General features: G+C 48.4%; 1 protein-coding gene across 1 annotated transcript; it reads left to right on the top strand.

Moving 5' to 3' along the window:
* The first annotated feature begins 700 nt into the window (after positions 1 to 700).
* Positions 701 to 26,763, top strand: PPM1K (protein phosphatase, Mg2+/Mn2+ dependent 1K). Its single transcript, XM_015410827.1, has 7 exons — positions 701 to 863; positions 11,909 to 12,422; positions 15,286 to 15,386; positions 22,542 to 22,707; positions 24,028 to 24,172; positions 25,479 to 25,613; positions 25,993 to 26,763. Exons 2-7 carry the CDS (start codon positions 11,986 to 11,988, stop codon positions 26,122 to 26,124), a joined length of 1,116 nt encoding a protein of 371 aa, XP_015266313.1. The 5' UTR covers positions 701 to 863; positions 11,909 to 11,985; the 3' UTR covers positions 26,125 to 26,763.
* The last annotated feature ends 559 nt before the right edge of the window (positions 26,764 to 27,322 follow it).

Below are 27,322 nucleotides of genomic sequence, written 5' to 3'. Positions count from 1 at the left end.
GTCCCCTTTCTAAACTGAAAAGTCCCCCCTTTCCTCAGAGTCCCAGACTCCTCAGCCTTATATTAAACTTTATTGGTCTTAAAAGTGCCACTGGACTCAAACTTTGTTCGTATAAACCCAGTTTCGGCTTGCAGCCAGCGTTGGCAACTTTCCCGCCTGCCGCTGTAGCGGCGCCCGGTTGGTCATGTTGACCTTTAGGCCATTAAGAAGATTCATGTGCTGATTCTTGCACATCTAGATCCCGTTAAAGGTAGAAAAACAGGATCGAGGATTGGCTTCCCCCCCCCGGTTGTCAGTTGGCAACCGCCTTAGGCTCGCGAACCCGCTCCTGCAGTGCAAAATGAGCCGCCTGGAGCTGACGCAACCACCGCCCGGCAAGCCAGACTGCAGCCTTCTTCCTCCTTGGGCCTCCCTGAAAGCAGCCTCCAAAGACCCGGCCGGGGGAAGGCGGGCACGCGGCGCTCCCTCCCCATTGGCTGGAGCAGAGGGCGGGGACGGAGCGCGCTTTCTCTCTCTGGCCCAGATCGATGTCATTGCGCGGCGTCGCAACCCTCCAGGCTCCGCTCCTGGCCAGCCTCGCCCACGCTTGCGAATCTATGGAAGGAGGGTAGGAGGCTCGTTCGGTTCCGCGGCGGCGATTGGCCCGAGGAGGGCCGGAAGGCGGGCTCAGCCGCGTCGTCGCTATAGGAGAGGAGGATTGTCAGGGTTGCACGCGGGGTTCGGTTGCCGCCTTGACTTCGAGCATTCCGGGCATTCGTTGGAGAGGCTTCCCGGCCGCGGAGGTTCAGCGGCCGCTACAAGGCTCGTTGGGGTCCAGCCGGAGCGCCTCGGCAGCGTCTCTCCTGGGTGGGGAAAGCCTGCAGGTAAAGAGGGTCGTGCCTCGCCTTTGCCTGCTTCCTTTGGCATCCAGCCGCCCTCGCATCTAGATTTCCGGAGAGGAAAGCGGGAGAAGGCAAGCCCGGCGCTGGGCTGGGCGACTCCGTTCCAGGGCGGCGGAGATCTTTTGGCCTGGCGAATTACATCGCCGGTTCAGTTCGGATTTCGGTGATGCCCCCCAAGGAGCAGGAGCGTGGTGACATTCCCCCCCTCAGCGCGACAGCAGCCGAGAGACTGCGAGCCTCCGCTTTCTGGAGGAGGGCCTCTGTGCAGTAGACTCTTCCCCCTTGGCGGAAAAGGCTTTTAAATGGGCTTGTAACGCAGTCTGATCCTATGCATGCTTGTTCCTTTCGAGTGGAACGGGGTTCTGACGGTTTTACCCTGGCAACGCTCCTCTGAATGGTTTTTCGGATTGCGGCTGGATTCATGGGGCGATTCTGCACTGGCTTTTTCTTCTGTTGTTATACCAAACCCAAGATGGAACAGAAATTCCCCTCTGCACTGCTTGTTGCTGTCACTTTCTTTGGCCATCGGATTTTATGGTAGCCTCCACACTCCATGCGGCTGTCACTTTCTTTGAGCATCGGGTTTTGTGGTACCTTCTGCATAGATTTATGGCCCTTCAGGGGTGACTTTGTAGTCAGTATGGCGTTGCCCCGGGGTATCTGAATGTGGTTTTGAGCAGCATCTTTTCTGTTCCAACAGTGGGTTTTGATAAAACAAGGGAGGGAAAAGCCAATGCAGACTCAGCCATGGTTTTGGCCCTTCTCAGTCTAGTGCACTTTTATCCCGCCCTAGGTTTGCCAGGTCTGGGTTGGAAAATACCTGGAGACTTTGGGGGTGGATCCAGGAGAGGGCGGGGTTTGGGGAGGGGAGGGGCCTCAGCATGGTCCAATGGCACAGAGTCCACCCTTCAAAGCAGCCATTGTCTCCAGGGGAGCTGATCTCTGTCAGCTGGAGATCAGTTGTAAAAGCGGGAGATCCCCAGGCCCCACCTGGAGGCTGGCAACTCTATCCCGCGCGTCTTCCAACGAACGCACCTGGTTCCCCCTATTCCATTTTATCCTCCTAATAACCCTGTGGTGTAGGCGAGGCTGTGTATAGGCCCTTTGGGAAGACGAGTTACTAGGCACCTTTCTGGGGAGCGCATCGGCCGGGTTTATGACGCTGGCGCTTTGAACCCAGCTCTTTGTCCGACGCTGTAACCACTATAGCACACTCTCTCCTCGCTGCATTTCCCGCCCCCATCGCAACCCGCTTTTTGCACCGCCAAAGCTTCTGGTTTGCTTTGGAACCAGAAATGAGGCCGCGCCTCTGCCTTTGGGCGTGCCGGAATCTTCTGCTCATGAGTTCTACGCCGCGGGCTGCCCTTGTGCTCTCTAGACCCTTCGACGCTGCGTGTGCTTGGAGGAAGAAAGGCTTTCTTCCCGCTCCGGGGTCCTGACGACGATCTCGGTGCACAGGATCCCGGGTATTGTGCAAGGAAGTCGCCCGCTGCCTTTGTAACTGGCTACCAGCGGTGCAAATGGCGCTTGCAGGCGGAGGATTTGGCACCGGGCTCTCCAGCGCGCCCCTGGGGAATTCTCCGTCCTACTTGGAACGTCACTCGCTGGCAGTGGCGTCGGCCCGGGCCTCTCTCCAGGGCGATCCCGCGGGGCCGGAGCGGGCTTGGCTCAGGGAGGAAAGCCTGTCTGGCGTTTCCTTCTCTGCTTTGCGCGCAAGGAGGCGAGTCCCGGCTGCAGGAAGGAGTGCCCGACCCGTTGCGTAACGCCACAATTGCGCGCTCGCGTGACTTTCCTTAAGGTTGCGCGCTTTTCAGTAGGAGAACCGCTGGTTGTTTTTGTTTTTTAAATTGCTGCTGGTTTCCTTTTCCTTGCAAAAAAATGTCACTTGAAAATGCAATCACTGTATATCGAAATGTGATGTAAATTAAGCAATTATTTAATTTGATGCTTGGTCCACTGTAAAAAGAAAGTCTAAATCCTGGATAAAGGACATCTCCTCTAACTGATCCTTTAGAATGACGGCTTGGTGCTGTTCATTTTCTTGTGGTTCCACCCAGTGCAGCCCTTGAGTGGCTTTCTAAGTACCAATGCTAAATGGCATGCCAGACTTTCTGATGGGATAGTGAAATCTATCCCTACCAGCCCACCTCCTTTTATTTGATATTCAAGGAAGAAAAGAAAATACCAAGGGGAGAAAGATGCACGTGGCTTGTTAATCCTGCCAGCTCCAGGTCTCTGCACAGCCCCCTTCTGCTAGGAGCAAACAAGCTTGGCTCCAGCCCAGATATCATTCAGTGTAAAGCTGTCTGGGTGCAGCCATACATGGAAAGGGACATCAGCAATCTGGGATGAAAAGATTATTTCTTTGAGATAAGGAAGCATCTTGGCTCAGAGCTGTGTCTAGAAGCAGGGGTGTGTGGAAAGGGGCAGGGAGTCCTGTGCAGTGAAGCAGAATGCGCAGGTGAAGTTGGAGCGAAAACAGTGGAGGTGTGCAGTAGCACCTTCGAGACCAAGAGAGTTTTGACTCTTGAAAGCTCATACCTCCCCCCCTCCCCAAAATCGGGTTGCTCTATAAATTGCTGTGCACTTGATCCCAGCCCAACACGGCTAACTTCCGGAAGCAACAGAAGGTGGCTTTGGGAAAGGTTCCAAATGAACTTTTGCTAGAGCAAGGAATGTGGGTGTGGTATAGTGATTAGAGGGTCAGGAGGACAGGACCTGCAAGAATCCCCAAGTCTTTTGAGGAAGCTGGCTGGCTGGGTGCCTTTGGGTGGTGAAAAGTGTCAGACTCTAATCCGGAGAACCGGCTTCGGCACTCCTCCACATGAAGCCAGCTGGGTGGCCTTGGGTCAGTCACAGCTCTCTCAGAGTTCTCTCAGCCCCCAGAGTAAGCCTAGCTCGCCACCTAGTGGTGCATAATGCTGAAAGAGTTAGAACTGAAGGCTGCCAGACAATCTTCTGATCTCCCGGCTCTACAACACACAATGCCATACGAAAATTAATTAGTTATTCAGTAATCCGCCGGAAGAAGACATAACGCGCCGCCAAATAGGGTGTCGGTAGGTAGTCCCCCCCCCCCTGTGAAATGTGTGGCCCTAGGTAGGTTAACTACTACTATACTAGTAGTACACTGTAAACAGCTCTGAGACCCATTAGGGGTCATGGGCGGTATATAAATCCAATGTAAATAAATAAATTTAAAAAAAAGTAATAGCCCAAGCTCTCTTACAGGGTGGCTGTGAGGATGACATGGAGGAGGGGAGACAACATTGTAAGCCACTTTGAGTCCCATTGGGGAGAGAAGTGGGATATAAAAATGCATTGGAAAGCATGACTCATTAGAAGCAACTACAGCGGAGAAAGATTTGGGGACGGAAAATGCTTCTAGATAAAAGCATTTGAACTCACATGGAGTTGCCTTATATCCTGAGTCAGATCCTCGGTCTCTCAGGGTCCACGTCTTCTGTTCTGGCAATGGCTGTCCACATCACAGGTGCAGGTCTTTCACATGTAACTGGTCCTTTTCACTAGGGTTGACAGTGGCTGTTCTCCTCACACACACACCCCGAGTCACAGTGGTCCTTCCCCGCAGCACTGAGTGATGACAGATGGGAAAAGAAGAAGAAGAAGAGATTGGATTTATACCCCGCCCTTCACTATCCAAAGGTGTATCAGAGCAGCTTACAAACTCCTCTCCCTTTCCCTCCCCACAACAGACACCCTGTGAGGCAGGTGGGGCTGAGAGAGCTCTTGACAGAAACTGCTCTTTTTCAAGAACAGCTCTTATCAGAACTACGGTTTGCCCAAGGTCATCCAGCCAGGTGCAAGTGGAGGAGTGGGGAATCAAACCCGGTTCTCCCAGATTAGAGTCCGCGCACTTAACCACGACACCAAACTGGCTAAACCCCTTTTCTGTGGAACTGCCTTTCAAAATGTTCAGTGTTTTCAACAGCAGGGAGCTTAACAGACTGTTCTCATTTGAAATCTGTTCTGTTTTTCTCATGCTTTTCCATTAAGGAGCGTAGAGTGGCGTATGTGGGTCGGCACCATTTCATTTTCACAACAACACTGTGGGGTAGACAAGGCTTAGAGAAAGAGCGACTGACCTAAGGACACCCAGTAAACCTCGTGGCACCATGGGGATTTAAACTGCGGTCTCCCCGTCCTAGTTGGATAGTAACCTCTGAACTGTTAACACCCAAGTAATTTCATCCCTAATTCTGTGGATTCTCTGGGCTGTCTCAAAATAAAGAAACTTTGTAAGGCATTTCCAAGAAGGAATGAAAAGGTGGCACATTTCCTCTGTCCTCATCATCCATATTCCTTTCTGTACTGAAAGGCATTTCCGTTGGGAACTTTTCATAAACCTTCCTCTGCTGTGTTCGTTTTCAGCCATAGACTGACTTCTGCTGTCCTGTCCTTTCCTACACTCCTCTGCTTCCAGATACTCTGTGCCAAGATTCTGATCTTTCTGAATGTTATCTAGGCAAGAGCCAAGCCTGAGGGCTTCCATTGGAAAATCAGTGTAGTCTTGCAAGAATCCAGGAGCACCTTAAAGACTAGCAAAATTCGTGGCAGGATATGAGTTTTTGTGAGTCTGCTCCCTTTTTCAGATGCCGCTAGACTGTGAGTCCCTCTGTCCTGATATTTTGGAGAGAGGACTGATTTCAGATGCTGAAGGGCAATAGCAGGCAAATGACAGTAGCAGGCTTGATTGGATCAGGTGTGATATGCAGAGGGGTAGTAGGCATGGAGAGATCAGCACTGGTAATGAGACAGGAAACCTAGGACTCAATCCAGGTGGATGCATTGTCTTGAGCTTCCTTATCAGCTGCAATTCAGCAGTCTCTTTTTCTAATCCCCCTTTGAAATTCCTTTGTCAGAGAAATGCTACCCTTTGGTCAGCAACTAAGTGTCCTGGAAGGCTAAAATGTTCTCCCACTGTTTTTTGAATGTTGTGGTTTTTTAATGTCAGACTTAGTCCATTTATTCTTTGTCGTGGGGACTGGCCTGTTTGTCCAACATTGAGGGCAGAGCGGCATTGCTGACACATGATTTATAAATCACAGGAGTATGAACCTGATACGGTATGGCTGATGTTGCTGGTCCACTGACGGTGTTGCCAGGATCTATATGCGAGCAAAGTTGGCGTCTTGGTTTGTTGCAGGCAGTTTATCATTGCGGGTGGGAAGTTGTTTTAGATTAGCAGGCTGTCTGTTAAGCAAGAAAAGGTTGGCTCCCCAGTGCCCATGTGAGGGGAGTGTCACTATCCAGCATGGGTTGTAGGTCATTAATAATACATTGGACTGGCTTGTGAGTCTTTATGTAATCTTGGGTCTACATTTGACCAAGAGCCAAGCCTGAGGGCTTCCATTTCCAACTCAGTGTAATCTTGGGTCTGTGTTTGACCAAGTTCTTGTCTCCATGGTGATTGGATCTTGAATATGCATGAGTAATTTATATTTACATACCTGGTCTCTCATCCAGTCTAAACCAGTGAGCTTCCATTGCAGAAAGGGGAGCTGAAGCTGGGTCTCCCAAATCCTTGTCCCTCGTTCTTAACTACTACACCGTGCTGTTGCTGAGATAGCTGTGCAAGTCCTTAGCTTCTGAATTGTACTTTGTTATAAACTGTTAAAGAACGGAGGCATTTTGCTGTTTCGGGAAAAAAAGCTTTCTGGTAAGAGAGAGAAGAGATTGGATTTATACCCCGCTCTTCACTACCCAAAGGAATCTCTGAGCGGCTGACAATCCCTTTCCTTACCCCTGTGAGGTAGGTGAGGCTCAGGGGGCTCTCTCGAGAACTGTCCTGGAGAGAACAGCTCTGAAAGAACTTATGACTGACCCAGGGTCACACCAGCATCTGCATGTGGAGAAGTGGGGAATCAAACCTGGTTCTCCCAGATCAGAGTCTGTGCTCTTAATCACTACACCAGATGTGTTGAAGGTTTCCACGTTCTTTGTATATCAGATAATTACATGTAATTAGATTAAGTGTAAGAAGGCATCTGTATTTGCACAGTCAGCTTGTCTTTGGAAATACCATACCAGTAAGTCCTATTGTAATGGAATTGTACATGTGAGGAACAAGAGCAGAGAAAGGTAATAATTATATCTTTTTGTTTCCTTTTAAAAAAGAGCTGGGGAAAGATTTCCCGTCTGATAAATCCCAGCCTCCGATTTCAGCTAGACAGAGGGTGTTGTGATTTTCTGCAGTGCAGAAATAGACACCTTCCTTATTTGCAAAAAAAATTCCATTTGTAATGCTTGGTAGCGTTTCAAAAGCAAGGTCATGGATCTCATTTTCCCAGCTCCACCTGCATTTTGCCTTAACCTGTCTTAACCCCTCAGCAGCTCCCGACTCTGCACACCTCCTGCTTAAGCATTCTTCTGAGCCATCAGTGGAAATTTCCTTTGTCGAGGCAAAGCCTGCACAAGGAAGAGTGACCTTGCTCTTGAAATTGGACAGGATGCTGAAAGTAACTATGTGCATACACCGGTTTGTGAGAGCCAGCGTGTGTTCACTTTATGAATGAAACTGGGGACTAGTCCCTGGATAAATGTATGGCTTCAGTCACACATTCAGCTATACACACCTGTTGATTGTAATATGAAAACTACTCAACACATGTACGAAGAAAAATCAGGTGTACACCAGTGTTCCCTCTAAGCTGAGTTAGCCTGAGCCAGCTCACAGTTTTTTAGCCTCTGGCTCACACATTTTTGTATTAGCTCAGGAAGGAGGGCTCCAGAGCAAACTAATTTACGCAGTAGCCAAATTGCTGGCTCACAACTTTAATGCCAGTGGCTCACAGAGTAGAATTTTTGCTCACAGGACTCCACAGCTTAGAGGGAACATTGGTGTACACACAGAAGCCCTGTTCACAAGTTACAGTGAATGCATACAATCCATGTACACTAGATTAAAAAAAACAAAACCTGAGTACGGCAATTCTCATGTTAGTCAATGCATGTACAGCTGAATATATGATATCAGCCCCACATTTATCCAGGTAAAGGTCCTCACTTTCATTTGCAAAGTGAACATGATTTGGCCCTTTCTTGTAAACAGATGTACCCTGTAACATGTAAACAGGACTGGATTGTACAGAGCTTCCTTGTAATTTGTGAAGTGGCCTAATGTGTAGTTTATATGTTAAAGGCATTCCTAGAGGGACCTGTTTAAAAGTTGGGAATCCTACCTGGGAAGTGGTAGAGTTAAACATAATTTTATATCCTCCCCCCCCCCCCCCAGGTTCCTGGCATAAACAGGCTAATGCCTCTCCCCCTTTTGCCTTTGACTGATTGGATGGACCTAACTACACGTTACACTGTGAGTCCACCAGAACTCCTATGAAACCAGACATATATTAGCAGTTATGTGTTTGGCACTCCCAACAATCTTTGAAACTTAGTTCCCAGCAGATGGGATTGGGACCAAGGTGTGGAGGGGAGAAGACATTGGATTTATACTCCATCCTTCACTACCGGAGGGAGTCTCAGAGCGATTTACAAACTTCTTTCCCTTCCCCACCCCACAACAGACACACTGTGAGGTAGGTGGGGCTCAGACAGCTCTCTTGAGAACTGCCCATGAGAGAACAGCTCTGAAAGAACTTGTGGCTGACCCAAGGTCACACCAGCAGCTGCAGGTGGAGGAGCGGGGAATCAAACCCAGCTCTCCCAGATTAGAGTCTGCACTCTTAACCACTACACCAAATTGGCTCTCAAAGGGGGCTCAAAGCTTTCCCCTCCCCCAGTGTCCTTTTCCCCAGCCTATGAACCCACCTGGTTATCTTTGGAGGCCTCGCTTTGGTTGCCCACACCATCTGAAGCTAGATGGGCGGCATCCCAAGAAAGGGCCTTCTTGGTCGCGGGATCAAAACTTTGGAATTGCCTCCCCAGGAAGATTGTCTGTCTCCCCTCATTTGTGTCTTCCACCAGCAGGTGAAGATGTTTTTTGTTTCATCCGGCATACCCCAAGTAATGGTTCCTGGCCCTCCTTCTAGTGTTGTCTTTGGGGCTTTGAATTGAATTACAACGTATCGCTGCTTTTTAATTGCTTGAATGTTTTTATATTTTTTGATGTTTGCCACCTTGTGGACCCTGGCAGGGTGGGAAGATGTCATAAAATGTTTTAAATAAATAATCCTTAAACAGCCCTGCCCAGCAGTTGTTTGACGCCTGTGGAAATTTTGACGCCCACCAGAACACCTCAGTTTACGCAAAAGGTGGTTTTAGGTTGGGAAAATGATGCAGGGGAGAAGACTTTAGCCTCCCCCTCTGCATGGTGCAGTTAGGGTTGCCAAAAGGCCTGGAGAAAAAATGTCCTCTCACTTAGAATCATAGAGTTAGAAGGGACTTCCAGGGTCATCTAGTCCAACCCCCTGCACAATGCAGGAAATTTACAAATACCTCCCCTCCCCCAACATCCCCAGTGACCCAGAAGATGACAAAAAACCCTCCCAAATTGCTTCCTGACCCCAAAGTGGCGCTCAGCATTTCCCTGGGCATGTGAGAAAGGCGTAATGTGGGCAGCTGAAACATTTTATAACAGGGAAGTAAATAACATCACCTGGAAAATAACCTCTTGCTTAAGCCTCTCTTAAAGGGAAAGAACACTTTTCTCCAGGTCTGTTGGCACCCCTATTACTGTCTCAACAAGGACTAGGACTGGAGCTGAAGGTATGCTGATGCAACCGAACACAGGGATCACATCACGAGTGCCGTTCCGGGAGTGACACTTGCATAAGGCCGGGACTTGCAATGGCTTGTTTCGCTGACACGCACAGACTCTTGATCTCCATTGGATTTCAGAGCTGTCTCTTCTCAGTTGTGATTTATTTGAAGGAAGGAGGGGTTGATGTGCACTTTTCATGATATGCTGTAGTGTGAGATGACCTGGGCTCCTTTCCAAGTCCCACCCCTCTACAAATCCTGGCACAGCCACAGCACCTGTGATGTGATTCCTTAGCTGGGTTGCATCATGTATCTGGTGTATACCAGTCGCCAACTTGCTTCTGCTGGCATGCGAGGTGTGGTGGCTGAGCCATGTAGCCACAGAGGGATGCAAATTGTGTTGGGCAGTTGCGTGACTTCTGCTTTGCATGAACCCTCCTAGCAAAACTAAACCAGTGTGTGTTCCATGGCGGTTTGGCTTGCTTGTTGGCAATGTGGTGACTTGGTGGTTTTTAAAGCAACTGTACTTCCTGGCAGGTTCCGAAGACCAGTGTCGTTCAGTCCAAGGTCAGAAGAGCAGAGAATAAGCAAGGCAAAGTCGTTCAGTCTGAGGATCAGAGTTCTAGGAGTCAGGCTAGGCAGTGGTAGCAGGCCAGCATCCAACATACACTTGTGTCCACACCCAACAGGTTTTTCTTGGTTGGTTTTTATAGCCCTGTGCCTAAGGGTCATGCTTGCAGCCAGCTGCTCAGAAGTAATCCTGTCACGACTTAGTTTCATCATCAGCAAGCATCGGGCCATAAGGTGTGCACTTTGCCTCCTTGCCTGTAGCTGTGTTCTCAGCTTCTGTCTGTGGTGCTCTAAGGGTGTAGGAGATACTGGTGGGCTGTGAATGGCTGAGGTTTGCCTGCTGCATCAGGGCTGGAGGGTGTAGGTGTTCTGCACCAGCTGTTGGTTGCGAATCCTCACAAGCCTGCATCTCATTCTCTTGCTGGTCAGCTTCTGTTGACTCAAGGCTGGCTACACGAGGCTACTCTTCCCCTGAGGAGTCCTCACTATCGCTGAGCCCTGGCTGACCCACAGCAGCAATTTGTTGAAACGGTAGCTTTTAAAGCAATCTCTTGTAGCAGTCCCTGGAGCCTTCTTAGGCTTCATGTTCAATGGCACAACAACCCTTCTGTTGCTGTCATTCCTGTTGCAGAAAGTAAATCGGTAGGATCCACCCTGGTTAGGGGTGCCAGCTGGGCAGCTTAGCACCAGAATGCCCTTCCTGGCTGGTTGCCAGATGTAGGGTTTTTCTTGTAATTGAGGTAATAGGGGCAAGTCCAGGATGTGATTGCGTGTCATTATTAAATTTAATTGGAATGACTCCAATGATTTTGGGTGAGAGAGTCCCCTCCTTGCTTGAGGTCTTTTGAGTCCTTCCGATCATGAGGGAAATGAGCATGGATTGTGGATGGGATTTATAAAGCATGTATCCCCTTTGGCTTCATGGCAAGTACATGATGCATAGGCTCTGTCCCTGGGTATACGGACCCTGGGCCAGGAAATCTCTTCCCCGAGTTAGCTTGCCCAGGATCTTGAAACTGTGAGCTGGGAAGTCCATAGCTGGAATTCACTCTGGTCTTGGTTAAGCAACCCACTGTCTTTCAGAAACATCACACCATTTCCCCCAGTTGCAGTATAAAGATAACCACAATGGCACTGATCTTACATGCAATAAAGAGAAACTTTATGTATATTGAAGTCATTATATAAATATTAGGAGACCCGTGTGGTGTAGTAGTTAGAGGAGTGGGGAGACCCAACTTCAGTTCCTCACTGATGCTTGAGACCATGTAAGAAGAGCTCATGCTGTAATGCCTCCTGCATAGACCTGAACACCTTGTGTTACTGTGGTGGCTTAGGGAAAAGTGATACAATAGTGCTTCCGGTATAGCCGAGATCCCAGGTTTTGTGCTCTTACTTGGTACTGAGGTACAGGGTTAACTGGGAGGTCCATGTAAGTATACCTTGGATCAGTCTACTATGAGGTTGTTGATATCTCCACAAAAGATTATGACAGAAGATAAAGGAATACTTGGGAGTTGGGCATCTTATAGAATTATAGAACTGTAGAACTGACTAAACAGCACCAGGGAAGGGGAACAGGGAGGGGTGTTCTTGACTGAATTGTAATTATGAAACTGGAGACATGTAGCTGAGTCATATGTTGGTGGGAGTTTTGGGGACAATGGTACGATGAATTGGAGGTTCCAGACTGAAGGCCTTTGAAAAGCCTTTTTATGCACTGTGGCAGTGAAAGCGGACAAGGTAACCCTCTTTCTCTTTTTCTTCTTCTTCGCCAGCTCTCAGTTGTTTTCGGGACATTCCAAGACCTGCTTCCCACCATCTGCTCTTCACCAAAGTGCTGTGGAACCAAGTTATGTCCACTGCTGCTCTAGCAAGTCTGGTCAGAAACGGAGGGCACCAAGCGAGGAGAGTGCTGCTGACGTCCCGCCTCTTGCAAGACGACAGCCGATGGATGGTTGTGTGCCAGAGTTCCACTACTGACCGCAGAGCGTCCCGCTTTGACCTGGATGGGAGTGGCCGACCTGCCACCTGGGACTCGTTCGGCATTTGGGATAACCGCATTGACGAGCCCATCCTCCTCCCGCCAAGCATCAAGTACGGGAAGCCGATCCCCAAGATCAGCTTATCGAAAGTGGGCTGTGCCAGCCACATTGGGAAGCGGAAAGAAAACGAAGACCGCTTTGATTATGCCCAGCTGACCGATGATGTCCTGTATTTTGCTGTTTATGACGGGCACGGAGGGGTGGCGGTAGCGGACTTCTGCAATAAGTATATGCAAAAGTATATCAAGTGAGTATCTGTTTTTGGGTCACTGTTACAGTAAAGGTTGGAGATAACGTTGAACGGTTTGCGGCAGGGCTGTCACGGTCCTCCCTGGCCTCTGGCAGGGTGTGTGTGTGGACGGGTTTGGTTGCCAGAGCCAGGCTGGGAAACTCCTGAAGATTTGGGGATGGAGCCAGGGGAGGACAGGGAACTCAACGGGGTACAGTGCCATAGAGTCCACCCTCCAGGCATCCATTTTCTCCAAGAAAACTGATCTCTGTAGTCTGGAAAGGACTTGTGATTCCAGGTGATCCCCAGGTCCCACCTGGAGGCTGGCACCCCTGCTCTGTGGCCATCATTTGACCTCATCCGTTCTAATTTTCCTATCCCCTTGTGTTGTGAATGAATCTGTAGTATGTAGCCAGCGACTTGCTTTAGGAGGCCTGGGGCGTGCTGCCTGCCTACAGTGTGACTTGAAACCGAGCCCCTAATGGTGTGATGTAGTGAGTGGGTGGAGTATGCAAACCAACATAAATGTTCTTTCTGAAAGATGTTATTACAATCTATCACAAAATAAAATGCTGTTTCTGTTCTATATTACATCCCCACCGCTCAGCCTTTCAAATCTCAAAAGTCCAGCTCATTCCCTTCTATATACATAAAAGAAAGTCCCCTCACCATAAAATCAACGGCCAGGCCAAACCGCTGGACTTAGAGACACAAATTTGGGGAGAGCGCTCCTACCGTGGCGTAGGTGCTCACTATGAAGGGATTTTTAGAAATTCAACCCCTAAGTGGGTCAAAGGGGGTAAAATGTGCTCCCCCCATTGATTCCTATGCGGCTCCCAGGCCTGCACCCCCACTCTGTGATTGGTCAGCTGCAGAGCTCAGTGTTCTGAGGTAAAAAAGACCCAACAGTTACAGTGGACTGCAGACAGCTAATGACAGTTGAGAAAATCAGAAGTGGCCAACAACCACCTGTGAGGTGAAGCAAAACTGCTGGCGAAGCCTCTCTAATAGCTACCAACACACTCCCCCCACCTCCTACACCTAACAGGCGGTTGTCTGTCAGGTACAGTCCCACCTCCACAGTGGCTTCTAATACTCCTCCCATTTCCCCCTCCTACAGTGGACAGGCGGCTGCCTGTCAGGTGTAGGAGAGGAGGTGGGATGCTTACAGCTGCCGGGGGGGGTTTGCTCAACAGGATTGCCTTAGCACTGCTGCTGGCCCAGCCTCCCCGATACCTTTAAATACAATCCCCCCAACACCAGACAGGCCGGTGTCTGTAAGGTGTAGGAGCAGGGCCAGGGTATGATAGTTTATGGGGAGATAGTAAAGGACATTTCTAGGAGCCATTTCTATCTGTGCCTCCCTCATGAACCTGAAGAAATGTCCACCACCACTCTCTCACACCAACTCCCCCTCACACCTCTCACTGCCTCCAAGAAAGCTCCTGGCAAACGTCGAGCCAGATACACCAACGCTACAAGGAGGAGGCAACTTAGGAATGCGGCAAAGGCATTTGCACATAGTACTCCTGCAAGTGCACTGAGCTGCACAGGCCAAGTACCAGCAAGATCACCCTGAGTTGCTCAGAACAACACAGTCTCCATATGAGCAAAACAATCCAGGAGCACAAGTAGAGAGGCCATCACTTTCGTGGAAGGTAGCAGGGGGGGACTTAACAGACAACTGCTTCTTAAATGGACAATTCTATGTGGCCTGCTCCAGAGTGAGCTCATCAAGCAGCCTGGTGATCCTAGCACCTGAGGGCAGAACCACCAATGTGGTCTAGAGAGAGGTCCTTCAGTAGAGAGAGAAAAAAGTACGTATGTCTCACTTCATTTCTTACACTACAATCTTCTCCATTAGAATTGCTACAACAAATGTCACATTTCAGACTTCACATCATCAGTATTATAACTGGATTTATGGAACTTAAATACTGTAGCAAAGCATGGGTATCAGGCTAGTAATTAATAAAGGGAATCCATTTTAATGGGAAAATGCCCTCCTGAAAAATTCAGTTTTGCACGTTCTGCTCAACAGTGCTAGCGTGAGAGTCTCCCTATTCTCACTGGGTCAGTTGTTCTGCCAGGTGGAGGCCAAAACAGAGAATTCTCAGGTATGGGCAGTTGCTGATCTTAACCAGAGCTTTTTTTTTTTTGTAGAAAAAGCCCAGCAGGAACGTATTAGCATATAAGGCCACATCCCTGACAGTGCAGCTCATTAGCATATTAGGCCACACCCCATTCCTTTCCTTGGCTTGCCCAGGTGCCCTGCGGCTGTGGGGAGCCCGGGCAAGCCGGCCCTTGGAAAGGCTGGCTGGCCCGCCCGCCTTAGAGTCATCAGGGGGTGGTTGCTCTCCAGGCCTTCCCTCTGTAGCCACACATGCAGAGGTTTTGGCTGTAGTGCATGTGGCCAACTCTGAAGCCAGCCGGAACTCCGTTCCTGTACGTTCCTGCCCCAAAATAGCCCTGATCTTAACAATTTGGAGGGTGGCACCTACGGAAAGTCTCCACAGCTTGTACAGGGACTCCATACGGGACAATTGGTGATTCGTGAATGGTTGCCACGGAGAAGGTTGCCAGCTTCAGACTGGGAAATATGTGGAAATTCTGGGGGCGGAGCCCAAAGAGGGCAGGGTTTGGGGAGGGGAGGGACTTCTGTGGGGTCTAATGCCAATAGAGTCCACCTCCCAAAGCAGCCATTATCTCCAGATGAACCGATCTCTGTCACCTGGAGATAAATTGTAATCCCAGGAGATCTCCAGCCGCTACCTGGAGGCTGGCAACCCTAGGCACGGACCATTTAACTGCACCAGTCATCTGTTTATGCGATGGGCAGAAAGGTGACTTCTTGGTTTAATATGATCGTTTATTTTTTCAGAGAATTCCTTGCTGAGGAGCGGAACATGGAAATAGCATTGTTCAGAGCCTTTGTAGAAATAGAGAAAGCGTATGAACGGCATGCTCACTTATCTGCTGATGGTAGGTATGAATGTCTTTGTGTTCGGAGGTGGGCAGAAAAGGGACTTCTCCCTTCATAAGGGGGGCTAGTGGTTTTTAAATGTTTGATATTATGTCCCCCCCCCAGCATTTTTAATGCACAAGGGTTTGCTAAACATGTCTCATAAAGTCTGTGTTCCTCTAGGCCTTTACTGCTGAAAGGATTAAAAGAAGTAATTGCTTGAAAGGTCAAAATTAAGTGATGTGCTGGTTTTAGACAGGAAACGTCCTTGTGGTTTTCTGATGGAAGACTCTATTAGGCTTTGGACCAGTTTGTTTCATGAAGACCTAATTGCAGCCATTATGGATGGTGTTCAGCAACACAAGAACAGCCATAACCAAGAGTAAATCAAGCCCCATAGCCATGCCCTGACATTCGTACCCAAGGCTGATTCCAGGTTTGTGCTCTCCTTCCTTCCCATCTGCCTGTGTGACCTTCCCCGCCTACTCCTGAGCGCTCCCATTTCCCGTGCTCACAATCCACTTGCACTGCCTGCAGGGCAGGCCTTTCCCCAGCAGCAGTGCATGCAGCTGGGAGCATAGGTGGTGGAGCACTAGCAAGCAAGCATGTATGTGTGTGGGGGTCATACCTGCCTCAGGGCATGCTGATACCAGTCCTGTTCGTACCAAAACCTTTGTTAAACGCGCATGTCACAGACGGGAGATGTGGTCTGAGTCACCACCTGCCTCTGGACTTAGCCTGCGATACTATCCATGCATAGTTTCAAGAATGAATCCCACTGTGCAACATGGTATTTACTACTGAATGCATAGGCTTGGGCTGCATTTCTAGAATATTATGCATAAGTATGTGGGAGTAAGCCTCAGTGAAACAGTAGAATTCACCCCCTGGTAAGTGTGTGCGTGTTTAATGTTTTATAAGCTGTTGGAACTGAGCTGCTTTGCAGGCATTCATCTCATGAATGAACCAGTTCCTAAACAAATGCCCGTTGATCCATCTGATTCCATGCGCTCTCCTAACTGAGCCTTGGGTTCTTATTTTGGCCTGGGTTGTGATCAGCGCTGTTCCAAGCCCGTGAATCAGATGACCGAGAGAGATGGCACAGGCCTGAGTGTTTATTAATTTTCTTTAAGGACACTAGAGAGCTAAGTGTTTTTATTAATAAGTACTTTATTAATAGGATAAGGCGAGGACACTCTATCTCCGGTCCTAGTACGTGCATGCAGTGAATAGGAGAAATCAAAGCACAAATGTCATTTTATAGCCTATCGTAAGCAAAAGGCATGCCCCTGCCTAAGAAACTATCTGCGATAGTTGTGTATTCTAAGAGTAGCTATTTTATTATCATCAGGCTGATGGAGAGAAGTGTCCTCTGGAGGGTCTTAGAATCTTGTATATTTGTCTTCCGTGATGAAAGTAGTGTTCATAATGCAATTAAGATGCAGATTTAACTCTTTTCCTAATATAAAAAAGATAGTCAAATCATGCTAACCTGCAACACTGCAGAAGTGAAAGAGCTGCAGAATTTAAATTGTCCTTGTAGAGTACTGGAAGTTGTTGTCTCTCAGCATTAATTCAGCTGGAGAGCTGCAGCTGCAGTGATCCTTCTCCGTAGCCATTGGAACTGCCAGGGCCTTCTTGATAAATGCCGCTACGCCTGTAGATCAATGTCTTTTGCTGAACAAAAAGCAAGAAGAGAAGCAAAAACCAGGCATTTTTGTGGACGAAAGTAACTTCAGTGTGCAAAGAATTACCATAAAGCTTACAAAAAGCTTAGCTGTTTCCATTTCATGATTTGGGGCATATCTTTACAAATGCCTTTAAGTTCCCTTTAGTTCCAAACTAATGTCATGCCTTCTCATTATTGCTGCCTTTTGGAGTGCTGACTATGCAGATAGATTGAAGGGGTTGCGAAGGAAGAACAATGTGTAGTAAATTGGATATGATAATATAGGAACGGGGTGGGGTGGGGCCATCTCTAAGCAGAGTCCTCTAAATCAGGATGGACAGCCTGCTTTCTTTTGTAGCTCTGATCCTCCCACGTGTTGCAGGTTCAATTTTAACTTTTAAGCAAAAAACTCCTGGGTGAATTTCCTATTTGCCTCTGTGTACCATGTTATTTGTGGCAGACACTGTACCCGACCAGCAGCTCTAGAACTGGAGGCCCGGGGACTCTATATGCTGGGCTTCAGTGGAAAGAGAGATCAGCTTAATTTGGTCCCAGGTGAAGGAGTCCGGCGGGTTCCTAGCCTGGACTACTGCAAGGTTCCCACATCCACTTTGTCATAGTAGTTGAGATGACATGCTCTAAAAATGTCCAGTGAGTGTTAAGATACCTATTGAAAGATTTTGTATTTCTGTAGTTTTATGCTGTTTAGGAAGCAAGCAAGCTGTTGTTGTTTTCTTTAAAAAATGTTAATGTGTGCCAAAGCAACATTTTTCTTCTTCCTGACTGAATTCGATTTGATAGTAATAGACTATTGCCACCTTAATGAAGAACACGATTCCTTGGTTTTGGAACTGCACTATTAGTTGGGGGGGGGGCCTAAGCTACCAACCTCCATTCTAGTGGTTTGCAAAGGGCTCCTAAACAAAAATCCCTTTCCTTGTAGATCCTCTTTAAATCTGACTGTAAAATGCTTGTTAAGTAGATTCCATTGACTTTAATTACAGTGTGTTTAAGACAGGGGTTATGGGAGTTCCTCTCCTTGCCTTGTAGCTGGTATACTGAACCTGCCTCACACAAAATCAGATAGTTGGGCCAGTCTAGCTCAATACTGTTTGCTCTGATGGGCAACAGCTGTCCAGAATCTCTGGCAGATGCCTTTCCCAATTACATCTCTCAAAGATACTAGCAGGGGTCATTTCCTGCAGGAGCGCACAGGAGCGGAGCTCCGGCAGTAAAGAGCCCAGGGGGCGGGCACATGCAACAAGCCCCACCCTATGCTCCCAGCAGCCCTCAGTCAGAGCAAGAAGCTCTGGCACCTTTAAGACCAAGTTTTATTCAGGTACAAGCTCTCCCTTCTCTGTGAGGACAGAGCTGCATGTCCCCCCCCCCCAATAGCTAGCAATCCAAAACAGTCCAGTGGAGCATGAGCGGTGGGTGTTGCCTTCTGACACACTTCCGGTGATGTCAGGGGTGTGGCATATGCAAATAAGTTATGCTAATGAGTTATGCTAATGAGCTCCTGCACCTCTTTTTCTACGAAATGACCCCTAGATACTAGAGATGCCTGGGGTTGAGCCCAAGGCCTGCATGTGGTCTACCAGTGAGCTATGGGCTCTCCCCAGGGGTGTGGTGTTACGTGTTTTGTGTAATGCCACATACCTATGCAGATGTTTTGGGACCTGGCATAAGGAATATCGGTGTGGCATTTATATTGTTTCCTTAGCCTTGTCATATACTGATACAAACTTCTTACAAAAGAAAAGCAGCATTTGAGAACATGCTAAAACTTTCCCCCCATCGCTACTAAAGGCTTTAATTTCACCAGAGCATTGTTAAACCACCCCAATCTTAGTACCTGTAATCTTTTTTAAAAAAATAGTTTTGTGTGCACGTGTGTTTTTTGTGCTTGCCTGGAAGTCATAGCGACTTCAGGCAACGCTTACTGGGGGCTTAGACGTTTTTCAGAGAGGTGGATTGAGTGGCCTGCCTCTGCATCCCACCTCTGGTATTCCTTGGAGGTCGCCTTTGCAAGTACTTGCCAGAGTCGGCCCTGCTTAGCTTCCCAGATCTGAAGAGACTGGGCTTGCCTGGGCTATCCAGGTCAGTGTCTGTAATCTTGACAGATGCTAGTACTCTTTCCTGGTAGTGCTACAAGCTGCAACTGTAAACTTTCTGTAGATGCTGCAGGCTGAAATGGAGGATTATAGATCTAGTGGAGAAAAAACGTCCCTCAAATTTGCCCTAAGTTGGGGAAGAAAATGAATTTGCCTGAGAAAGAAGCTGTGACTGTTGTTCAGCTATGTATAATCTAGATTCTGGGACTATCTCTTCCATTGCGTTCATCTGATGAGGCTGCTGTCAGCTCAGCACACCTTGGGTAAGCCATAAGGTTGCCAGTTCAGGAATTCCCTGCCCCCAGAAAATGGCATGACATCACTTCCTGGTAAACCCGGAAGTGATGTCACACCTCTCTTGGAATCGCCAAAAACTCTGTAGTAAAACCCTGTGTTTTCTAGAGAAGACTGACACCACTGCCGGGGTTTACCCAGAAGGGATGTCATGCGGTCACTGATTGCCACCTCCTTCCCCCATCCTCCTGCTGCTTGCTGGGCCTGGTGGTCTTATGATCTTAAGACGTGCTAGAGCACTCAAAGAACAAGTCACTACACCAAAAGAAGCCCCTATCAGCTTGCAGTAGCTTTCCCACATTTCAGAAGGAAACCTGGCACGGCATGGGAGAAGCATCGCTGGGCCTCATCTGTCCGAGAGGCAAGGTCTTTGCTACCACTGGCTGCTGGGTGAAGGATGCTTGTGCATTCAGAAGCAATCCCGGTGCTTCTGCAGTAGGTCTCATGCGGTAGGCCTTCATGCCTGCATATCCACTGATCTTTATTATTTATGCCATAACAAACTCTTCATGTTTAAGGAATATTTGATCTGTCTGTTCCAAATGGACTGCCTACATAGGCAAGCAAACATATACGTAGATCCAGGCCACCATCTTCCTGCTTTGCATACGGGAATCCCCGTGATTCCTAGCTTTGTGATTTCCTAGCTTTGTGAGAGATTGTGTTATAGCGCTGCTGTTCCAAAAGCAAGGAATACAACAGTGGGACGGGGGGGCTAGTAGCAACCTCAAGGTTCAGCCTTTAATTGTTTTAGAGGGGTTGGAAGAGGCAAAAGCACGAAGTATCTCAACATTTGACATTTTGCTCTGTCCTATTTAACTTGTTGGTTTAAAACAGGTATTTTACTGGTGGTACGGACACTTTAAATTGCCTATCCGAAATTATTACGCAATCCTCCCGCCTTTCCCCCTGCCCTTGTTCGTGTTCGGAAATGCTGTAAGGCACACTGATTCTTTCGAAATGCAAAAGGTGAAAATAAACCAGTCATCCTCTGCCCACTTTGGAGTAAGACTCTTTGAACTTGGTGGGAGTTGTTTGGCTAGCTCAGACTGGACGTACTGTACAGTTGAAGGGCAAACTTACGTTGGAGGGAAAGGGAAATTTCTACCGTGAAATTTAATAAAGGCAGTATTCGAGAGCCTTTTAGACCCTCCTTGCAGTAACTATGCCTGTTTTAAATAATTACAATCCTAAAACTGCCTAGTTTTAGATTACCTTTTTGGTAGCTTTCTTTTCTATCTGATTCCTTCGTGGGTTCACTCCGCAACAAGTTTTGATGCATTTTTTGTCATCGTCTTCTTGTTTTTGTGTTTGTGGGTTTTTTTGGGTATTTTTGTATTGTGTGTGTATATGTGCGTGCGTGTGTGTGTGTTTCTGCACCTGAAAGTCATGTCAACCTCTGGTGACTGACTCCTACTGGGGCCCTGAAGGGTATTCAGAGAAGTGGCTGAATAAAGCCTGCCCCTGTCCTCCTGACGTGGTATTCCAAGGAGGTCCCCCATCCAAGTACTAACCACAGTCGACCCTGCTTAGCTTTCGAGATCTGATGAGATTGGGCTTGCCTGGGCTATCCAGGTCAGGATGTCATCCTCTCCTTGTTGATAAGGAAAGGAGAATTCTGCACTCTCTGAGCGTTGTAGTTCTGGGTAGGAGGGGGGAAAAACCACCATCTGTATGGTGTGCGGTTCATTGGTTCAGCACTTCTCAAATCCTCTCCTCCTTTAGATCCTCCAACTCATGAACCTAGTGGTGACTCAAAAAGCATGGACTGGACTATACCCTTTTGTTGACTAGAAGCCTCACAAAGCTACAGTTCCTAGTAGTCTTTTTGGGGGCAGCTTTTGTGAACTAGACTGATTTCAAACCAGCATCCTGCTGGTTTGCTTTGCCGTGCAGATGTGCCTCATCTGTCGCTGAATAAGGGGAGCTAGCTCCCCTCATGTCATAAGAACATAAGAGATGCCAATGTTGGATCAGGCCAAAGGCCCATCCAGTCCAACACTCTGTATCACACAGTGGCCAGAAATACCAGTGCCATCAGGAAGTCCACCAGTGGGGCCAGGACATTAGAAGCCCTCCCACTGTTGACCCCCCCCCAAGCACCAAGAAGACAGAGCATCACTTGCCCCAGAGTCCTTCACACACCTGCAGATTAAGAAGCACCCATCCCATTAAAATATATATTTTGTAGCATCAAAGAAAAATGCTTTCAGTTTTTCTTCAGCTGCCATCCACTAGAATATTCTCGGTCATTAGACCTCCGTAGTCAGTGGAGCTGCGGGCCCAAGCTTGCAGTGCTTTACATTTATATCTTGCTTTTCTCCACAAAGCAGCTTACAACTCTGGCCTCCCTACCTCTGTTTTGTCCTCACAAAAAGAACCCTGTGAGGTGCATTAGCCTGAGAGAAACTGACCGGCCCAAGGTCACCCTGTGAGCTTCCATGGCACAGTAGGAGCCTGAACTTGGCTCCCGATCCTTGTCTAACCCCACTTGTAACTACATGGGGGAAGAAGAAGAAGAATAGTTGGATTTATACCCTGCCATTCACTGGGAGGATCAGAGCGGCTTACAAACTCCTTTCCCTTCCCCTCCCCCACAACAGACACCCTGTGAGGTAGGTGGGCCTGCGAGAGCTCTTTCGAGAACTGCTCTTGAGGGAACAGCTCTGAGAGAACTTGTGACTGACCCAAGGTCACTCGGCAGCTGCGTGTGGAGGAGTGGGGAATCAAACCCGGTTCTCCCAGATTAGAGTCTGGCGCTCTTAACCACTACACCAAACAGCATAGTGAATTGAAGTGCTGGAAGCGGGAGCCTGTAAAATGTCTCTTGTTGAAAACCTGTACAGCAGAGGAAAATAAAACTGTCACTGACTTCTCCCGTTAGTATGATGCTTTCCCCCTTGCATGTGGCCATGTCGTGAAAGTCTTCCTCCGTCTTTCTGTGCATGTGACCTCTCTTCTCCCTGCTTTTGTAGCTTTAAGCTGTACAGCAGTGAATCTCCGTGTAAAAGAATAGTTGATAACACTTTAGAATGCGGAAATCACAGGAGGGTTCCACGCTCAGCTGCTGACAGTCTTTTCTTGTGTGGCGTTTATAGCGACCTTGCTGACCGCTGGGAGCACAGCAACCGTGGCCCTGCTGAGGGATGGGATAGAGCTGGTCGTGGCCAGTGTCGGCGACAGCCGTGCCCTTCTGTGTCGCAAGGGGAAAGCCCTGAAGCTGACCATCGATCACACTCCTGAGAGGAAGGATGAGAAACAAAGGTACGCAGCCTCACCCAGATCATCTTTGATTCACCAACATACAAGCACAGAGATGTCACTTGTCCCCGGCATCTTGCGAGCATTCAGGAATCCCTGTTGGGTAGGCAGAGATTGCCGGGTTGTACTAAAGGACACCTCAGGACCAAAGAGGGGAAGGAGCATTATTCCCTCTTCCTCCCGAGAGGGGTGAAGGTTGCATCCACCCACCCACACATCCCCATTCAAGGCTACCACCTTACCCTTGTTCTTTGTAGAGCTGGCCATGCATCTCTAGAGCAGCTAATTTAACATTTCTCCTCTAAGGAAACTACATGGCGGGGGGGGGATTGCCATTGATCTTTCGGAGGAGCTCTTCTGCATAAACAGGTTTAGGATCCTTAGTATTGTTTTGTATTTCTTCCTGGATCTTTGTATAGTTTCCTGGATCTTTGTGCAAAACAAAATTGAATCTGAATCACTGAGTTTTTAAATTTAATTATTCCCACCCAATGGGGACCCAAAGTAGCTTCCAGCATGCTCCCCTCCTTCATTTTATCCTTACAACAACCCTGTGAGGTAGGTTAAGCCAAGAATGTGTGACTGGCCCAAGGTCCCCCATCGAGCTTCTGTGGCAGAGTGGGGATTTGCACCTGGGTCTCTCAGGTCTTAGTCTGATATTCTAGCCACTACACCATACAGAATCTGAAATTTACTTTTCCCGCACGGCTGGTGGTGGCCCCACACTATTTCATGCTCCACCTCCTTGGCATTCATCACAGGCACTTAGGGATTCCCGAGCTTGTGCCAGCAAACTCCACCTTCTCCTACCAGAGAGGGTGAGATCTCTGAAGAGCAACATGTAACCAAACCTCACTGCAGCTGTACTGCCCCCAGCAGAATATGTAGCTAGCAGAGTACGAAAATGAGTCCTTTGCCTTTACGACACAGCACCATGGGAAATGGAGTTTAAGGACTCTTTAGGTCACATGATCTAAAATAGCTCACTCCATTGGTGTAGATAAGCCCTTTCCCTGCAGCCTTTGCAACCCCAGGGAAAAGTCTCTTTCTGTTTCTTGAATCTTGCGCCTAGTGGAACTACCTGCCTTGAAAGGGATTGAAAAATGGAGTGAGAGTCTGCCAAAGCCAATTAACACATGCAAGCTGTGGCAGTTCCCTGTGTATGGGTAAGCAGTCACATAACCTGGTTGTTTGTTTGGATTCAGAAAGGGTAACCTGTATAAACTGGCCATTTATAACTGCCTTGGGCCTATTTTGTGGAGAAGGGACAGAGAGAGAATCTAAATACTGTGCTGTCTTCCTCTCTCTCTCTTTCGCATCAAGAATCAAGAAAGCCGGCGGCTTTGTCGCCTGGAACAGCTTAGGACAGCCTCATGTGAATGGCAGACTGGCAATGACCCGAAGCATTGGTGACTTGGATCTTAAGAAACATGGTGTGATAGCAGAACCAGAAACTAAAAGGATTCAGGTAAGAGCTTTCTCCTTCAGCTGAAAGAGGGTGGGTGGTACGGCTCCCTGCTTTGTGCTAAGAATTCTCAGTGCCCGTTTTCACTGATTTGGGCTGCTGATGTCCGTGCTGTTAGATGAGCAGCGGGTGGCAGAAGTGGACCCAGTCTGGTTTGTAGCTGTTGGGCATGTTGAGTTGACAGGCCTTACATTTTAAAATGTAAGGAAATGCTCCAAATGGGTGCTTGGTCACATGCAAACTGCCTGTAGCACTAAAGCTGACTTGAGTGATGCAAACAGGCAGACATCAACTCAGAAGCCCGCTCTCTTTTAAACCGATGTGGGGCCAGAACAGGTCCTGACACTGAAGCAGCAGCTCCCCCTGTCTGTAAAATCAAGCTTTTAATAACCTGCATCAGTATATCGGGAAGGCGATATTTAAAACACCCAGGACATTGACAGTTCAGTCCTAAGCAAAGTTACACCCTTCTGAGTCCATTGCAGTCAACTGCTTAGAAGGCTGTGACTCTGTTTAGGATTGCAGTGTAAAAAAGCACTAAAACTTCTGGGCTTGCCAGTTTGGTGTAGTGGTTAAGTGCACGGACTCTAATCTGGGAGAACCGGGTTCAATTCCCCACTCCTCCACTTGCACCTGTCTGGATGACCTTGGGCAGGCCATAACTCTGGCACAGCTGTCCTTGAAAAAGAGCAGTTTCTGTCAGAGCTCTCTCAGCCCCACCGACTTCACGGGGTGTCTGTTGTGGGGAGGGGAAGGGAAAGGAGTTTGTAAGCCGCTCTGAGACTCCCTTGGGTAGTGAAGGGCAGGGTATAAATCCAATCTCTTCTTCTTCTTCTTCTACTCCCCACAATGAAATCTTGAGGCGGGGGCTGTCTTTGCAGACTGAAATGGGAAAGAATCTAAGGGTGGAGCCATAGTTCAGAGGCGGAGCTTCTGCTTTGCATGCAGAAAGCTCAGTTCTTGGCTCTGGATTTAGCATTTTGAGTAGCAAGTGAAGATATAGAGCTGCTTTTTGATTAACAGTGCTGAGCTGGATGGACCAATACTCTGGCCAGTAGTACAAGACAACGTCATGTATTCATGGAGCAGCAGGTTCTGTTCTCAGTGGCTCCCATTAGGGGTTGTTACTGGCGATCAGAGATGCATTTAAGAGGAAGGGGCATTGTCTGTCCCTGTCATGTTTCATTCCACTAGAGAGCGCTTACAATATATTCACAACGTTAGGTAATAAAAACGTGTCATCAATCTAACCATTTCTAGTCAATGGCTATCAGTCTGGGCAACATCTGGTGTGCTTGTCTCGTTACAGCTCCAACATGCGAAGGACAGCTTCTTGGTCCTCACCACCGATGGCATCAACTTCATGGTGAACAGCCAAGAGATCTGCGACTTTGTCAACCAGTGTCATGACCCCGCTGAAGCAGCTCATGTTGTTACTGATCAGGTAGGCATCCTCTGCTAGACAAGACTGGGAACAGTGTGGGTAGTTTTCTGAAGCCCTTGGTGGATCTTGTCAGACCTTGGAATCTAAGCAGGGTCAGTCCTAGCTAGTACTTGGATGGTACACCCAAGAAGTCCAGAGTGGCTTCATAGAGGCGGGCAATGGCAAATCTCTTTGCCACTTGCCTTGAAAACCCTACGTGGTCGCCATAAGTTGGTTGTGACTTGACAGCACTTTCCACTACAGTGTTCTGAAACAAACAAGTTAGGCGTGCTCAGGTCCTTTTTGTGGTGCAGTCACACATTCTTGTACAGACAGACACAGTTCGATGGTGCCGAGACAGCTAGACTTCTAAACTTCTACTTTGTCATCTCTCTATCAGGCCGTGCAATATGGGACGGAGGATAACAGCACTGCCATTGTCGTGCCCTTTGGAGCCTGGGGCAAGTACAAAAACTCGGAGATCAGTTTCTCATTCAGCCGGAGCTTCGCCTCGAGTGGGAGATGGGCGTGAGGGTCTCCTGCAGCCATGTGTTGAACGAGCTGTGATGTGGGAGGCATGCAAGAAGAGAGCTGACCTGTAGATAGGTCAACACAACTGTCTCGTCCATCTTTCTTCCCAGCCTAGCGCTTTCTGTAGCAGATCGTTGTCATGGGTGTTGCCTTTTTAATCCACAGGCCGTTAACTGCTTATTTTAGTCCAACGACTTTCCTTTCCTCTGTCATCAAGGGGTAGAGAAAGATCCTGGTTCTGTGCTTGGCATCTTGTCTATGGATTTTGTACCAGGTGCTGTATTTAATATGCCCAGTACATTTAGAGGCTGAGAGGCTATCGTGACCAAGCTCTGTTGATTTGCACCATGTGTCAAGAAGCTGTGTAAAGATGGCACTTGTCTTCCTCCGCTATCACAGGATCGGGCTGCTTAAAGAGATCTTGCAAAGCCAGCCGGGGGGAGACCCAAGACGTTGCACTAGGTGGCTTCCTGTTGGTTTGTGTGGCCAAAACCAGTTTTAATTTCAGATCTGAAGCTAGTCTGACTGTCCAGAAGTTCCCCCATGACTCTGGGCCCGACCGGTGCCATGCTGTGCGAATCGAGTGGCAGTAATTCAGCAGTGTGGCTGCTATTCTTGGGTCCCTTTCTTCCAAAATGGGGAAAGAAGTCCCCAAACAACTCCATCCCAAATGCGCAGCGTTAACAGGTATGGGGATCTTGTAAGGGGTACTTGGGCATTTAAGCTTCAGGGTTTTGCCACTTGGCAAGGAACTGAGACGATCCTTTTGAGTGCCCTCGACCAACTACTGCTGGAAGAGAAGAAGAAACGTATACTTAAGTTTGCTGTCAGCTTTTCACTTGGAAGCAAATTAGGAGGTGGCTGCTGAGGGAAGCAGGGAGTCTGAAGGAAGCCAAATTTCAGTGCAGCTAGTGAAATTCCTTGAGAGTGAGTGACAGGTGTGTGTATATCTAAGTAAAAGATAAGCTAATGGGAGGAGGACAGTTGCTAAGGGGGGTGCCTTGGCAGGGTCTCAGTAAGCTTAGTGTTATCAGAATGTCCACTATCTGAGGATACACGTTAGAGTGCCCAGTTCAAGTTCTGGGTAGGATAGGGATAGTCACTTTCCTCTACATCAGTGTCCCCAACTTTGTTGGGTTTCTAGGCACTTTTGGAATCCTGGCAAAGGGCCAGGGGTGCCAGGGGTAGTGGTGGGAGAA

Source organism: Gekko japonicus, unplaced genomic scaffold, assembly GCF_001447785.1.
Source record: "Gekko japonicus isolate JY-2015 unplaced genomic scaffold, Gekko_japonicus_V1.1 scaffold42, whole genome shotgun sequence".
NCBI lineage: Eukaryota > Metazoa > Chordata > Lepidosauria > Squamata > Gekkonidae > Gekko > Gekko japonicus.
This window is presented reverse-complemented; position numbering and strand designations above follow the sequence as displayed.

Bases quoted from the DNA above. Each gene is read 5' to 3' on its own strand.
- PPM1K (XM_015410827.1), top strand. From the start codon at position 11,986: ATGTCCACTGCTGCTCTAGCAAGTCTGGTCAGAAACGGAGGGCACCAA. The intron at 12,423-15,285 runs GTGAGTATCTGT...TTATTTTTTCAG, and splicing joins TATATGCAAAAGTATATCAA to AGAATTCCTTGCTGAGGAGC. The intron at 25,614-25,992 runs GTAGGCATCCTC...TCTCTCTATCAG, and splicing joins CTCATGTTGTTACTGATCAG to GCCGTGCAATATGGGACGGA.